The 14,390-nt window shown below is 36.3% G+C and overlaps 1 protein-coding gene across 1 annotated transcript; it reads right to left on the bottom strand.

Moving 5' to 3' along the window:
- Nucleotides 1-1,263: 1,263 nt before the first annotated feature.
- Nucleotides 1,264-11,464, bottom strand: pex11a (peroxisomal biogenesis factor 11 alpha). The gene is made up of 3 exons (XM_056478621.1): nucleotides 11,070-11,464; nucleotides 10,844-10,959; nucleotides 1,264-5,213 (listed from the first exon to the last, which is right to left on the bottom strand). The coding sequence occupies exons 1-3, from the start codon at nucleotides 11,123-11,125 to the stop codon at nucleotides 4,645-4,647; spliced, it is 741 nt and encodes a 246-aa protein (XP_056334596.1). The 5' UTR covers nucleotides 11,126-11,464; the 3' UTR covers nucleotides 1,264-4,644.
- Between the last annotated feature and the right edge of the window lie 2,926 nt (nucleotides 11,465-14,390).

Genomic DNA, 14,390 nt, shown 5'->3' with positions numbered 1-14,390 from the left:
ATAGGCGGCTAACAAAACAACAACAGCAGACTACTTGTAAGTGTTTAAGACGGCATGTATACTTAATTTTAGCTATTTTCGCGTGTATAAAGTTGGTGTACTCCACTTTCTGTGAATTATGGCTGCAATTATGATTAATCACATTAATTTAATTAAAGAGTAAACACACTCAAAAGTTTTAATTCATCATTCAAGGTACCCTAAACGGTTAATCGAAATGAAAACGCTGACAAATTCCTGACAAGATGTGAACGTGATTAGTAAATGTCCTCCGAAGGCCAGAGGGCGCTCATGGGAACCTAATATCCATGAAATACACAGTAAATCCCCTCAATAAACAGAAGATTTGACTGCTTTGATTGATTCAGCGTGACTAATAAACACATAACTTTGGAATCATATCACAGAAGGATTTTTTTCAACATTCGACTGATGTTGTGAGGTGAGTTTGGGAAGATGTTTATGTGATAATTTACCAATACCATGCTCAATTTACTACACGTAGCCTTAGTTCATTGAGACGTTACGCGAACAGCTGTTAATATTGCAGAATAATTATCTCAATGTCAGTATCTACTTTTTAAAACTAATTATTTTTTCGTATTATCAATGAACTATGACTCTGTGTGGTCTGCTTCATTTGAGTGCACATGCTGGAGGTTTATGAGAACTAACTTTACTGATAAAATCGGCTTCAATTAATCCAGCTCTAACTCACCGTCATTCCAATCCCCTGAGACCTTCATTCATCTTTGGAACACAAAACATTTTAGATGAAATCCGAGAGCTCCCTCATTCTCCATAGATGATGGTCACGAGACGTTCAAAATCCAGAAAATGAACCAAAGACATTGTCAAACATTTCCATGTCTTCTGCTACAGATTACGGTGCACTCTTAAATTGGTAATACTGCACCCATAGTAACTAATATAACAAAACTATTTTCACTTTTTAATGAACTAACTTTTTATGGTGTTGTATTTACATGCCAAAATTGATATCCATACATTTGTCATCTAACATATCATATAAGAACTAATTTTAATTAAGAAGTTGAAGCAAGTACTCCTAAAAGTAAAACTAAATGCAAGTTTAATCCCCACTTCCAAACAATCAATAGATAATGCATTTAAATACTCATGAAATGCAAATTAATTTTGTAAGGCCCAAATGTATGGTTGGAATTTGATGTGGCCTAAAAAATAGTGATATTGTTTTGATAGACAGGTGAGAATAAAGTACAAATAAATCAATCAAAACCCTTTTAACACAGCATATAAATTCCTTTATTAAAGTTCACAGCTTGTTCTTAAAGCAGTTTGACAGTGCTGTAGAATCAGAATGTTATAGAAGCAATAACTAATAAAACCTTGTCTGACACCTAAAGTGAAATAAACATCTGTAAACAAGTCTGTCGGAACGAGGTAGGAAACATCTAAAATCACAGATGCTTTTCTCCAAAAAAGAGAAGACTAAATGTTAAGCGCACACTACAGAAACTTGAGCATCTCCCATCCTTTCTAATAGATGGAAATAAAGTTTCTAGTTTCAAAGTGTTCATCTACCGTCATATCAGTACCACAGTAATCAAAATCTCTATTAAAAGAGTGCATAATACACACGTGTAATGTTTACCCACGGATGCCACAAACAGATGTGGTAAGGCACTATTTAATGAAAGCGTATGCAGCATGTGGTTAAACACACTGCAATTTTTCTCATTATTTTGTGCAGAACAAGCACTGCACTGCATTATGGGTATGTACTGTTTTCCCTTTCGTGCCAATTAAGTTGGTCCCTTCACAAAATGTCATCCCAAAATAAGTGAAATATCCTGAATTACTCACCCTTCTAAGGTGCGTGATTTACTTTCTTTAGCTGAAATTAAGCTTTTGCAGAAAAACATGATTTTTTTTTTCATCTGATGCAAGTGAATGATACTCAAATTAGAGTCCAAATTATGTTGACGGCAGTGGTGTAGTTGGGGCTATACGCATGTATACTCCTTATGCCTACTTTATTCCACGAGCTGTTTGGGTATTACGACTTCTGAGGATCCATAATTGCATATACCCTCAGTAGACTCACTTGTTTTGCTGATTAGACTTCCCTAATTACATGTTATTATTAAACTATATACCAAATGTGTTATTAACTTGCACCTTAATTTGTTGCAATTGGTGCATTTTGTTTAAATTGCGCCATTCCATGCACCTGACTACCGCAGCAGCGGTGAGCATTTCGTTAGAGTTTTTCGAAGACAACGACAAGTCAACTGAATGATGTCTCGCTGAAACATTCAGGTACAATTATGAAACAGCATGAGCGTCACGTAGCCCCCTTATATTTCTATTCAGCCCCCCCTAAGTTTTGCGATTAGCTCATGAACTGTACAATACATTATTGCCTCAGTTCCCTATAAAGCCAATCTCCGGGTCTGCTGGGGGCACTATTAGCCAGGGGCGGACTGGCCATAGGGAGCACTTTCTAGATCGCATCGGATGTGGCCTGCCACCGTGACTCTGGCCTGCCGCACAACCCCCCCAGCCCTCCTTTCTGACAGTAACTTTGGACTGGTTGAAAATTCTTTCCCAGTCCGCCCCTGCTATTAGCCAAGCATAAATCATTGAATAGGATTACACTATTAGCATCTCGCTTTAAAATGAACAAATTTGTTTCAATATTTTTATTTTTTTATATTTTAAAATGGAGTGTTCACCCCAAAAATGAAAATTGTAATTATTTACTCAGCCTTTACCTGGTGCAAACCGGTTTGTCTTTTTTTTATTCTGTTAAAGCTGGAAACCTGTAACCATTGACTTCCATAGGACTTGTTTTTCGTCTGTGGAAGTCAATAGTTACAGGTAACTTATGTTAAATAAATATATATTGCTAAGGAATCAAAGAAACATTGACTTTCATTGCCCACTTTTAAAATTTGGGTTGGGTGAGTAAAAGTACACCACCTTTTTTTTTTTTTAAGGACTACACCACTGGTTGACGGTGGTCCAAAATGCATATTTAGGCAGCATCAATGTAATCTACAGTGAAATGATCAGCCATTTTCATAAAAAAAACCTTGGTGATGTGTTTAGGATTACAATCTCTCGCATCCACGTAGCACATTTTTCAATAAATTTTTAAACTTTTTGCTATGGAAAACCATTATTTGTTAGCTTGATGTGGATTAATTCGATGTAATCTAAATTTAGGCTTTTCCCCATCTAACGCATGGGTCTTAAATTCAATTCCTGGAGGGCTGCAGCTCTGCACCGTTTTGCTCCAACCCTAATCGAACACAGCTGAACCAAATAATTGAGGTGTTCAAATAAAGTCATGAACACCTTCATTAGTTGGATCAGCTGTGTTTGAACAGACTTGGAGAAAAACTATGCAGAGCTGCGCGGCCCTCCGGGAATTGAGTTTGAGATCTATGATCTAATGCAGAGTTTTTCAAACTCTGTATTGGAGGGCCGGTGTCCTGCATAGCTTAGCTCCAACTTCCTCCATCACACCTGCCTGGAAGTTTCAAGTATACCTAAAAAGAGCTTGATAAGCTGGTTTAGGTGTTTTTAATTGGGGTTGGAACTAAATTATGCAGGACACCAGCCCTGCGGGATCATTATTTACACAGCTTCAAATGAATCTATATCTCCCCAGTCAACAAATGGCAAAACAATCCATAATTTTCATGGGGATTTATTTTTTTTCACTACACAAAAGACACTTATTTATTGGCTGAGGTCATGCATATCACTTTTAGCTGCCCAGATGTTATGTTTATCCATGGAAAATAAGAAAAAAAATTATAGATCTTTGTTTCTCCATTGATTGCATGTGAACAAAGTTCACGTCAGACATTTCTGACAGTCCATAATCCATATTAAGGCAGCTCCAAAAGTAATTCACATAAACACATTTGACCAAACAATCAGTCATTTCAATAAATACAAATAAATAAATGATCTACTTATTAAATACAAATGCTGGCAGTTTAGTCTGCAACCTCTCAAATTACATAGGCACTGAATACGACTGATGATTTCCCTATTGTTTAACTGTGCTCATGTGGACGCTTTGAAGCTGCATAAATATGGATTACGTATGAAAAAAAAAAAAGACCAATGAGCCCTTACACTTGCATTAGATGTTGAGAAACATCATTAAAGGGTTAGTTCACACAAAAATGACATTTGCCATAATTTAGTCCCCCTTAACGTTGCACAAACCTGTTTGAGTTTCAATTTGAGTTCCATTGAACGCCAAAGAAAATATTCTGAAAAATCCTGAAAACCAGCAACAATTGACTTCTATAGTATGAACGTCAGTGTTTAACAGTTTCTAACATTTTTCAAAATATCTTCTTTTGTGTTCAACAGAAAAACGAAACGCATGAAGGTTTGGAAGCACTTGAAGGTGATAAAATAGAGTAAACTTTAACTTTTTCTTCCAAAATCCCAAATTTCTTGTCAAATAAGTAAAGCAAGACAAATATATCCTGGGAGTGAGTAAATCATCACGTAATTAATTTTTTAGGGAGAATCTAATCCTTTATTAATAGTCTAATTTAACATTTAACTAATCTAAAAGTTTGTTCGGAAATCTCCAGGATTTTACTTTAATGTATTTTCTTATTTCCTACATCATGGCTTTATTTTAAGCGTGGGCCTCAAGACTGTCAGTATGCCTAAAAGCGAGGACACCAGCCCACAGAAGCCCACCACCCCTGCATTGGTCTGGTAAATACCCAGTTTGTCAAGTGGAATGAAAAGATCGCAAACATTTTTAAGTGTATCCAAAGCCACAGACGGCTGACTTCTGAGGCTCTCCATGAGAAGAAAGAGAAACGCGTCGAGCTGAGGCACAATGACACAAGCCACATCCGGACTTTCGTTAAGGTGCTGGTCGGCTTTCTGCTGGTAGCGTCGGTCTCGAGACTTCTGGACCATTAGCTGGATGATCGCATAGACGTCTCTGGTCAGATTCATGACCAAAGACAGGAAATAGAAGCGAGAGGAATTCAAGTTCCAGCGCTCCTTGTCGATATCTCGGATTAGGCCGATGCTTCTTGCCCAGAGGATGTTGTCACAGATGAAGTATAAGGCACGGTTGAGATTGGCGACAGTCAGGCAGAAGCGCAGGACAGGGTCAGAAATATGAAGAGTGCTCTTGGCAGCATGGACCGAGTTTACAGTGTTGCCAAGCCTGAATACTGGAAAAAGAGCAAAACAGATCAATTATGGATGATGTTCATTTTTAAATCTGTCAAATTGAGGCAAAGCTAGATGCTGAATTGTGTTTAGATTAGAACCATTACTCTAAATATGTCAGTTTGAAGTGAAACAGGGAAATTGTACTCAAATTGATAGTTTTTTTGTATACTTTCATGCCATTACAAACTGTCTCTCTATTAAACATTGAGAGAGAAATTCAGATATTTCTAATGAATCCTGAAAGGTTTCTTTCTGTCCTTTCATTGACAGTCGAGATGAAATAACACATTATATTTCAAATCATTTCACCCCTGCCTAAGCCGTTTAACTAAGAAGCTAAAGTGCCCTTATTGTGGGATTTCAGATATTATCTTTTATGTAGTGTGTAATTTAGCTTTTTCAAGACATAAAATGTCAGCAAATTTCTAAAGAGTGTGATGAATCAAGTTATTGACTTCTGAAAGAATGAACCAATTCTGAGCTGCCTGAAGCGAACCATCTGTAATTCTGCTTTATTTTCTGAGGAAATTCCACATAGATTTGTAATCAATTTTCAATTTTTAATGCCAATTTGTGGTCTTCATTGGCTGACCGTGAATCAAATCTGCTTTAACCCTCAAACACTAGTTGAAGTTGGGAAGCTATGTGAAGCTTATTTATAAACTAATTTCGAGAATATCACATCCTTATGATTGTTCACGGCTGGTCCCGCATTAGCTTACAATTGATTCACCAATCAGATGATTCCTAACTCACTGTAAACAAGTGAGTAATTATATTAGTATATTCGTCTTGAAGACTCCTTCCCAGGGGCTGACTTAACCAATAAGCATGGTAAGCAACCGCTTAGGGCCCTGGGGAATTAGGGGGCTCCAACCGATGCCAAGAAGCCTATATTAATTATATAGCTCTTTTATAAATTCCTCCCCACACACACACAACTACTCCCCCTTCTTGTGATTAGCACAGTTACCTCACAGCAAGAATATCTTTGGTTAAAGACCTTACTAAACCAGTTGACATTTCTGTGCAGAGTTTGCACGCTCTACCCGTGCTCGTGGGGGTTTTCTCCGGTTTCCTTCCACAGTCCAAAAAACACGCAAACTAAGTAAATTGAACATACCAAATTGGCATCATAGTCAAGCTCTTAGCAAGCCGCATAGGTCTCCTTAGCCATCCCTATATCTGTCATCAGTCTGGGGAGTTCATCAAGACCTACCTAAGCTCAAACTCCCCACTCGCCCTAACAAGAGGGAGCCCAGGGCTTGAGGATCTCTCCCGAGACAGCATGTCAAACAAGCTTTATTATCAATTATCAGCTAAGTGTGAACTCTTGAAATAAGATGTATTGAAAGAACACCCAAGCATTGTGCATTATGGATCGGTTGATCGGCTACTTCTTGAGATTGGTTTGATACAGTAAAACCAACATCATTGGTACTGTTTATATCAATGTATATTGAGAGGCAAAGAAAGCCTCCAGATCTGAAATTCAGATACAGTAATGAACGTTTGGTTTCCAACATGAGCTGTAAACTGTAGAAGAATACCAACGAACTGGACCCTCTGACCAATCAGAGTGCAAGCTATCAGAAAGGATTGGTTTAGAGAGACCATCATTCATCAAACCATTTCAGACAGTAGCTGTGTCCCAATTCAAAGGCTACATCCAAAGAGTGATTATGTCAGTGGCGGGATGAATGCTGTCCCAAATTGAAGGCTCCGCAAAAATGTGTCCTTTGTTTCCTGGGCTATGAAGGATTCAACTGATGCCTTTCATGACCTTTGTTGACAACACTATCCCAATAATAACTGTGCACTGCTTATGACAATATTATATGTTGTTGCTGTTGTTGTTATTATTAATATTTAATGCTATATATCATTAATTTTAAAAGTACTGCATTACAGTGTATTTGACTAAACAAGACAAATGTTTAAAGCAGAAAATATAATAAAAGGTTCAAATGGTAACTTCCATCATATACGATACAATTTATTAATAATAATTTACTACATACAAAATGTTTTCAAACAGTTTAATATAATTTTCAAAAACAAGAATATTATTGCCATTTGTCAATGTGCTTTGGCGAAAATATTAATTGCGTTTTTTATTTTTTCCCCCAGATATTCCGATTTCAACTTGACTTGATTGTACACTGTAAAACAATGGCCGTGATTTCAACAGTTAAAAAAAAACTGTAAACATGCTACAGTAAAAATCTATAACCTGGTTAACAGTATGTTTCCTTAATATATATGGCAAATAACAGTAAATTGACTTTCCCATAATTCCCTGCATGGCACGTCACTTTTTATGCTTTTTGCTGACATTACTATGGATATTTTTAATATGGATTAATATGGATCAGTTATGTACATTAGAGATTTATGTTACATCTAACGTTGTTAAACAATGTTTATTTCATGACTTTAATTTTATGTGTGTCACCATACTGGTGTTTAGTAGCTGTGTGAATGACACTGAGCACCTTCTATACTCTGATACACTTTACTGTTAGCGGGAAAAGTTGTTTGTGATGAGCATTGGTTCATTATGCAACTTTCTCATCACCACCTGCATATGGCTGTGATAACATGTCTAACTGTGTAACAAAAGATGTGTAGATGTGGGTCATTCAAAATAAAGACATATTACCTCTAGAAATTAATGAAATACGGTAGTTTACTGTAAAAATGAGAAATTACTTTTACAGTTTGTACCATATTTTTAACAGTGAAATACTGGGAACCACAGCTGCTGGTTTTTAACCGTAAATTTTATGAATTTATTTTTTACAGTGTAGTCAAGCTTCAGCTCAATCTGTATCGTAGCTTCTTACTGCTAAAATGCAGTAGGTGTTAGTTAAAAAAAAGAAACTTAAAAGATATTAACTTGTATTGGCAAACAACTCTGAAATTGTACTTTGCTGTTGCTTGTTACTAGATTCAGTGTCACTGGCAATACTTTTAGTTGACTTTTTAACAAGACGCTCCTCATATTGCCACTTGTGGTGCTTTTTAAGTGCTGGTTGTTGTATTTCCCCGTGCTGTGGCAACAATTCTGCGACAGCTCTTATAAAGCTCTTGAAACCAAGATATTCTCATATTACTGACGTGCTGTTTTTCTTTTATATTAATGCATCTGAAGCCATCATCCCACTCGTTCGTGCTTTCCCATTTGTTTCTTTTTTTTTGTGGGTGCTCCGCATTGTTCGGTTGCTCAATTCTGATTGGGCGGAACAAAAGTGTGCTCACTCAATTGGCTAGTAGGACTGTCACACACAGACGGCAGTCATCCATTTGCTCTGGGTAGGGGAAGTTAAATTATATACATTTCATATCGCAGCCTCTTGCGATTTAGCTAATTGCAACACTTCAAATCGTGATTGCAATTAGATTTTGATTAATCACACAATCCTAATGGCAGCTATTACAATGCTTCATAGACTAGACCACCTTATTAAATAATATTCGCCTTGGCTTTAGGGACATCGAAAGCCATGCCTTTAAAATACAGTGTATGTGTTGTCCATAGGGCTGTGCGATTTGGGGAAAATATGTAATTGTGATTTTGATTCAATTTGCGATTTTAATTTTATAGAATCAGAATCAGAAAGAGCTTTATTGCCAGGTATGTTCACACATATGAGGAATTTGTTTTGGTGACAGAGCTTCTACAGTGCAACAGGATTACAGAGACAGGACAAAAAACAGATAATAAATATTTTTTTTAAAATAGAAGTAGTGAGTGCAAATATACAGATTGACAAGTGTATGTACATGTTTATTACTATATACAACGTTATATGTGCAGCTGTTATGTGCAAATTGGCATGTAAAGTGTGTTGTTAAGTGTATATGTGTATAAAAGTGTATAGCAAGTAGTGATGTTGGTTTCGCAATTATTATCATCAAGTGTTCACGAGATGGATTGCCTGAGGGAAGAAACTGTTTCTGTGTCGGGCTGTTCTGGTGCGCAGTGCTCTGTAGCGTCGACCAGAAGGTAAAAGTTCAAAGAGGCAGTGTGCTGGGTGTGAGGGGTCCAGAGTGATTTTGGCAGCCCTTCTGCTCGTAGTAGGAAGTAGGAAGGGTTGTACCAGTGATTCTTTAGTTAAGTTTAGTTAACTAAAGTTAAGCTTTAGTTCAATAATCTGTATTGTAGCTTCTTACTACAAAAATGAAGCGAGTTTTCGGAACTGAAAATATATTAATTTACTCCAACATTTATTTAAATTTGTTTTAAATTATTCAGATTTAAATTTTTTCTCTAGAGCTAACCGTAAGTACAAATAAAGTGACCTTAAGTTTAACTCAAATGAGGGAGAAAGTAACAAAAACATTTTTTTTTTTAACTGTAGGCCTACATATGCTCGAAACAGCAATTTTTGATTACCTTAATCCAACTAAAGTCCTAACTGAACTAAACAGAAGTGGAATTAAGACTTGGAGCAGGGGCCAATCAGCCATCGGCAACTATCAGCCATCGGCGATGGACGATGGCATCGTCTATTGGCCCAACACTAGTAGGACTTTTCGCCATATTTTCTGACAAGCTCCACACACGCGACTGTCTGTAAAGGAGCGCACACACACACACACACATCATGAAATGTTGAAGTTTTTTCTTTCCATTTGGCGTGCGTTATTAAATTCCACAACACTCTGACCAGTCCTTACTCCTCACAGGGGTATGAATGATATGTTCATGAGTGAATGTGAAACTACCGAACTGCAGTTAAAGTCACCCTAATTTACAGGAAACTCTTACATGAAAGCACTTCACGTAAACACCTTAATTATATTATTGTCTATTAAGGCAAATAACTAAATTGCGGATGTCCATGTAAGCGTAGTCAGTAGTGTCTTCGAAGTAAGTGAAAGATCCAGAAGGGCATCCTGCTGATTTGATTCAGAAGGGCACTTCTGAAGACTGTCAGATGTCAGACTGCTCACTGTTAGCACGTCACATTTGATGTAGTAGTTTCACAGTAGGAATACACACAGGTTGGAAGACTCGTTCTCGCCACCTACAGTGCAATTCGGCCAGGTATACATCCGTTCTAAAATATTAAGGTGAAAGTCATCATATCTTGCGTAGTGGGGGAAATTAAACAATATATTTTCATATCACAGCTTCTTGCGATTCGTTATTCAACGTTTTAAATTGCGATTTGATTTCGATTAAATCGCACAGCCCTAGTTGTCTAGTGAAAAAAAACATGGTTTCTGAACTGGGACACAGCTACTGAATAAAAAGACTTGAAAGCTGTATATATTATGAGAACATTTTATTTTGACCCATGATTCATAGTAGACCCCCTAAACAAAAATATGAACTTTTTAATTAGCATAATAGGGGTACTTTAATTGTAGTCATGTCAACGTACATTAATTTGTACTAAAGACAACGTGAAATGAATCTTTCAATAATTAACGAGAATGGTTACTAGTGTGAACTGTAAAATGACTTTACATGGAAAAATTGGAAATATTACTAACTGAGAATACTTAAATATTATCTAATAATTTAGTACTGGTATAAGCACTATGTTGGACAGGCAGTACTGAGAAAGAACTGAACGGTTTTGTGAGTGTTTTTTATATTATGTAACAGCATTCTTACGCTTTCGCCCCGAGCTCATATTAGACTCCAGCAACTGCAGCTTTTTCGCCAGCTCTTTTCTTTTCGCTTCATTTCTCAGAAGGTATTTCGCCAAAGCACATGCATATTGTGTTGCCCTAAAGAAAACAAACAAATGAAAATGTTCAGGCACAGTCTAGCTCATATTTTATGCCACGTAATTTCAACTCAATGTTGTTTTTGACGGATGACAAGCTGGGAGACTGACCTGAAAATGCGATCCCTTCCTTGACTTTGGTTCGTGAAGCTGATGAAAGTTTCCATGTGGCTGAAACAACTACCGTGAAACAAAACTGTGCAAACGCGATTCTTTCGGGAATAAATAACTAAAGCACCAAAGCGCAATTCATACTAATCCATGAATATTTTCAGCGTGTGTTCTGTCAGATCCACACGATCCTTATCGACTGTAGGAACAGAGGTGAAAGTTCACGGACCACACTGTACAAAGACGCACTGTTGGAACCATCGAACTAACGTCAAGACCCTTTTAGTAAATTATTATTTTGTTGTGCTCATAAAAGCGATCGTAATTTCGAACTAAATAATGATAAGCGATTCAAAATTTACGACTCTATAAAAAGCTGCTTATGACGGGCAGTGAAAGTCCGATTCGTTATGTGGACTCGGTTCTTTCGAGCAGTTTAAAACCATTCACTTGCTCTGCGTCTTTACACAATTACATAGTTTGTTGCAGATATTATTCGAATCATAAACATTACACCAGCACGTTTTATTTGCATAGTTTCTATTTGGAGTGATGCACAGCTTTTTGCCATACTTTTAGCTCTCTTCGCTTCGAGCAATTCATGAACGAATCGTTTGAGTCTTTGAATCATTTGACATGTTTCAGTGACCCGAATCGCTTCATTCGCGTATTAACTTAAGATATGTTAGAAGCTGTGTTCCAATGTGTACAAAACTATTTACTGTTACTTAATATATAATTTTTAGAAAATGTTAATATTAAGTGTTGTCAAATTCAGAGCTCGGGTATTTAATCGGATGTTTTTGGATGACGGACAAGTCACAGCGTGCCATTTCCTGATTTAACCAACCAATCAGCGTGAGTTTCTCCTCCACAACAGTTAAGCGCAAACCACGCCCCCAATGTGAAATAAGGCCACTGCTTGATTCAACTTGATGATTTGCACCACTGCCATGTGAGTACCAAATAAGTTATGGTGTGTTTTGGAAAGATATGTTCAGGTAGGTATGATTCTTTGTGTTTAGCATAATCTGCCAGTCCCATTATGCCCCTACTGTTTTATTGTTTAGTTTAACATACTATGAATGAATGAATTGCGTTGCTGCCATACGACTGATTAGAGAGTAACTGTTTGATACTGTTTGGTAATAGTATTGTTTATTTAAACTTTATCATCATCTAGTACTCTGGATTGTTTTGCTATGAATAATATATAAACAACCAAAGTATACCATCACAGTTTTAGATATGTGAGACCTCACATAAAAGTCACACAAAAGGACTGAGGTAAAGTTGGTTTTATATTCGCACATTCGTTCATTTAGAAGTCCCTATATTGTTTACCATGTTACTTTGAATATTCGATCGGAATGCAAGTATGACTTCAAAAACAACAGTAACACTATCTAATTCACTGTGTACAATGTTGTACTTTCATTGGCTGCTAATATGATTTCCCTATTTAGAATTTGCAAAGAATACTTTTCTGAAATTATATTATTAGGAGAATGTCTGAATATCCGAATATAAAACAAACTTCATCACAAAAGGCTCATTTTGACAATTCATGCTTTTTATTATTCACACAATGATTTAAACTATGACATTTAAAGTGAATCTGTGATGCATCTCCTCTCTATTTGGTTATTCCTTATGATGTGACCTATTACATTTTACTTCTTCAATTAGTTTTTTTCTTCTGGACCATGAAAGAGAATATTTGATATTGGCCACGTTATTATTTTATTAAGCTACTATCGTGTTTGAATATTGACCTTACGCTCAAAATGAAAAGATTAAAGCTGGAGTTTATTAATGCTGGCAGTCATTGCTTTAGGAAGATTAAAATCATAATTTCTATACTAATGCAAATGACTTCATATGTATGTACACTGTCAGCGGGAATAGACTGCATATGAATTATTTTAACTTTAATAAAAAATCTGTCTGCTCTCATACTGTGATCAGTCAGATCAGATCTGACCTGCAGAGGGCAGTGTTTCATCAAGAAACCACCTCATTTTCAATCTCATAATATATTTAGTGAATCCTAAAATAATGTCTTTGCCCACACCACCCAAACTTACCTCAGTCAAAAATGAATCCACTTCAAGGTTGAGATGTGGCATTCAAAAAGGCAGTTCAGGAAAAAGCCTTCCTATATATTAAGTATTCAGTGACATTTTGTGAAATTGAATCTTAATATTGATCAGCCTTATTGTAATTTCCAGTTGTTTCAAACTATATTAATACATGAAATGGTTTTGGAGGAATGAAACAGATCTGATTTGGCAGCACATTTGCGTGCATAAGAGTGACATTAATGAGGTGTTCTTGGAACAACTGAAGTTTAAAGGTGGTTTTGATAATGATAATTAGACAATGTTTATAAGCGTGTGTTTGTGCTGGTGTATTTTAGCTCATTTAGGCGTGTCAAGGATAATATGGCAGTTAAGCTGTCGGTAAGTGGCAGCAATCAATTGAATAATTCATTCAAGCAATTTGTTTAAAACAGCTGACTAAAGGAGAGTGTCTGCCTTTATGTATATACCATAGATATCAAGATGTTTTGATTACTCTTGTGGTGGTGAAAATTAAAGTACAGTCTACAGTTTCCTAAATTTAGAGGTCATGGCCTATATGAAGTTGTTCTCACAGGAGAACAAGAACAGTTTAAGAATATGTCATCCAGTATATTCTGAAGCCTTAAATAGAAAAAGGCTAGATATTTGATACTTTTACTCAATGTGATTGCGTCCAGTCAGAAGTTGTTGAGAATGTGCATTCTGCAGCTGCTGGAAGTCAGTGATTTCAGTTTCTAATTTTTAAAATGATAAATATTTTTGTTATAAAAAACACATTGATTTGCTTCATAAGACATTAATCCCATGGTGCATTTGGGATAGTTTTATGATGGATTTATGCACTTTAAAAAAGGAGCACTAACCCAAAACAGAACTACTCTGACTGTGTTCGTCTGAAAAAATACATGGCTTGAGGGTGAGAAAATTATAGGGCAATTTTTATTTTTTGGTGAACTATTGCTGTAAGCCAGCATACATATACCCCACACTCAGCAAGCAATGTTCTGTACTGTATAAACAATGTGGTATATACAGGTAGGCACATGCAAAGGGATAATTCACCCAAAAATTACAATTGTCATTATTTACTCACTCTTGACTTGTTTCAAACCAGATGTTTTAAGGAAGGTATTGAAATCCAAAGTAGGAAAAACAAATACAATGGAAGTCAATGGTTACAGGTTTCCAGGATTTTTCAAAATCTCTCTTTTTATTTTATTTTTTTATTTAGCAGAAC

This window comes from Danio aesculapii, chromosome 18 (assembly GCF_903798145.1).
Source record: "Danio aesculapii chromosome 18, fDanAes4.1, whole genome shotgun sequence".
NCBI classification, from domain to species: Eukaryota; Metazoa; Chordata; class Actinopteri; order Cypriniformes; family Danionidae; genus Danio; species Danio aesculapii.
The sequence above is the reverse complement of the archived record's forward strand: the minus strand, read 5'-3'. Positions and strand labels throughout refer to the sequence as shown.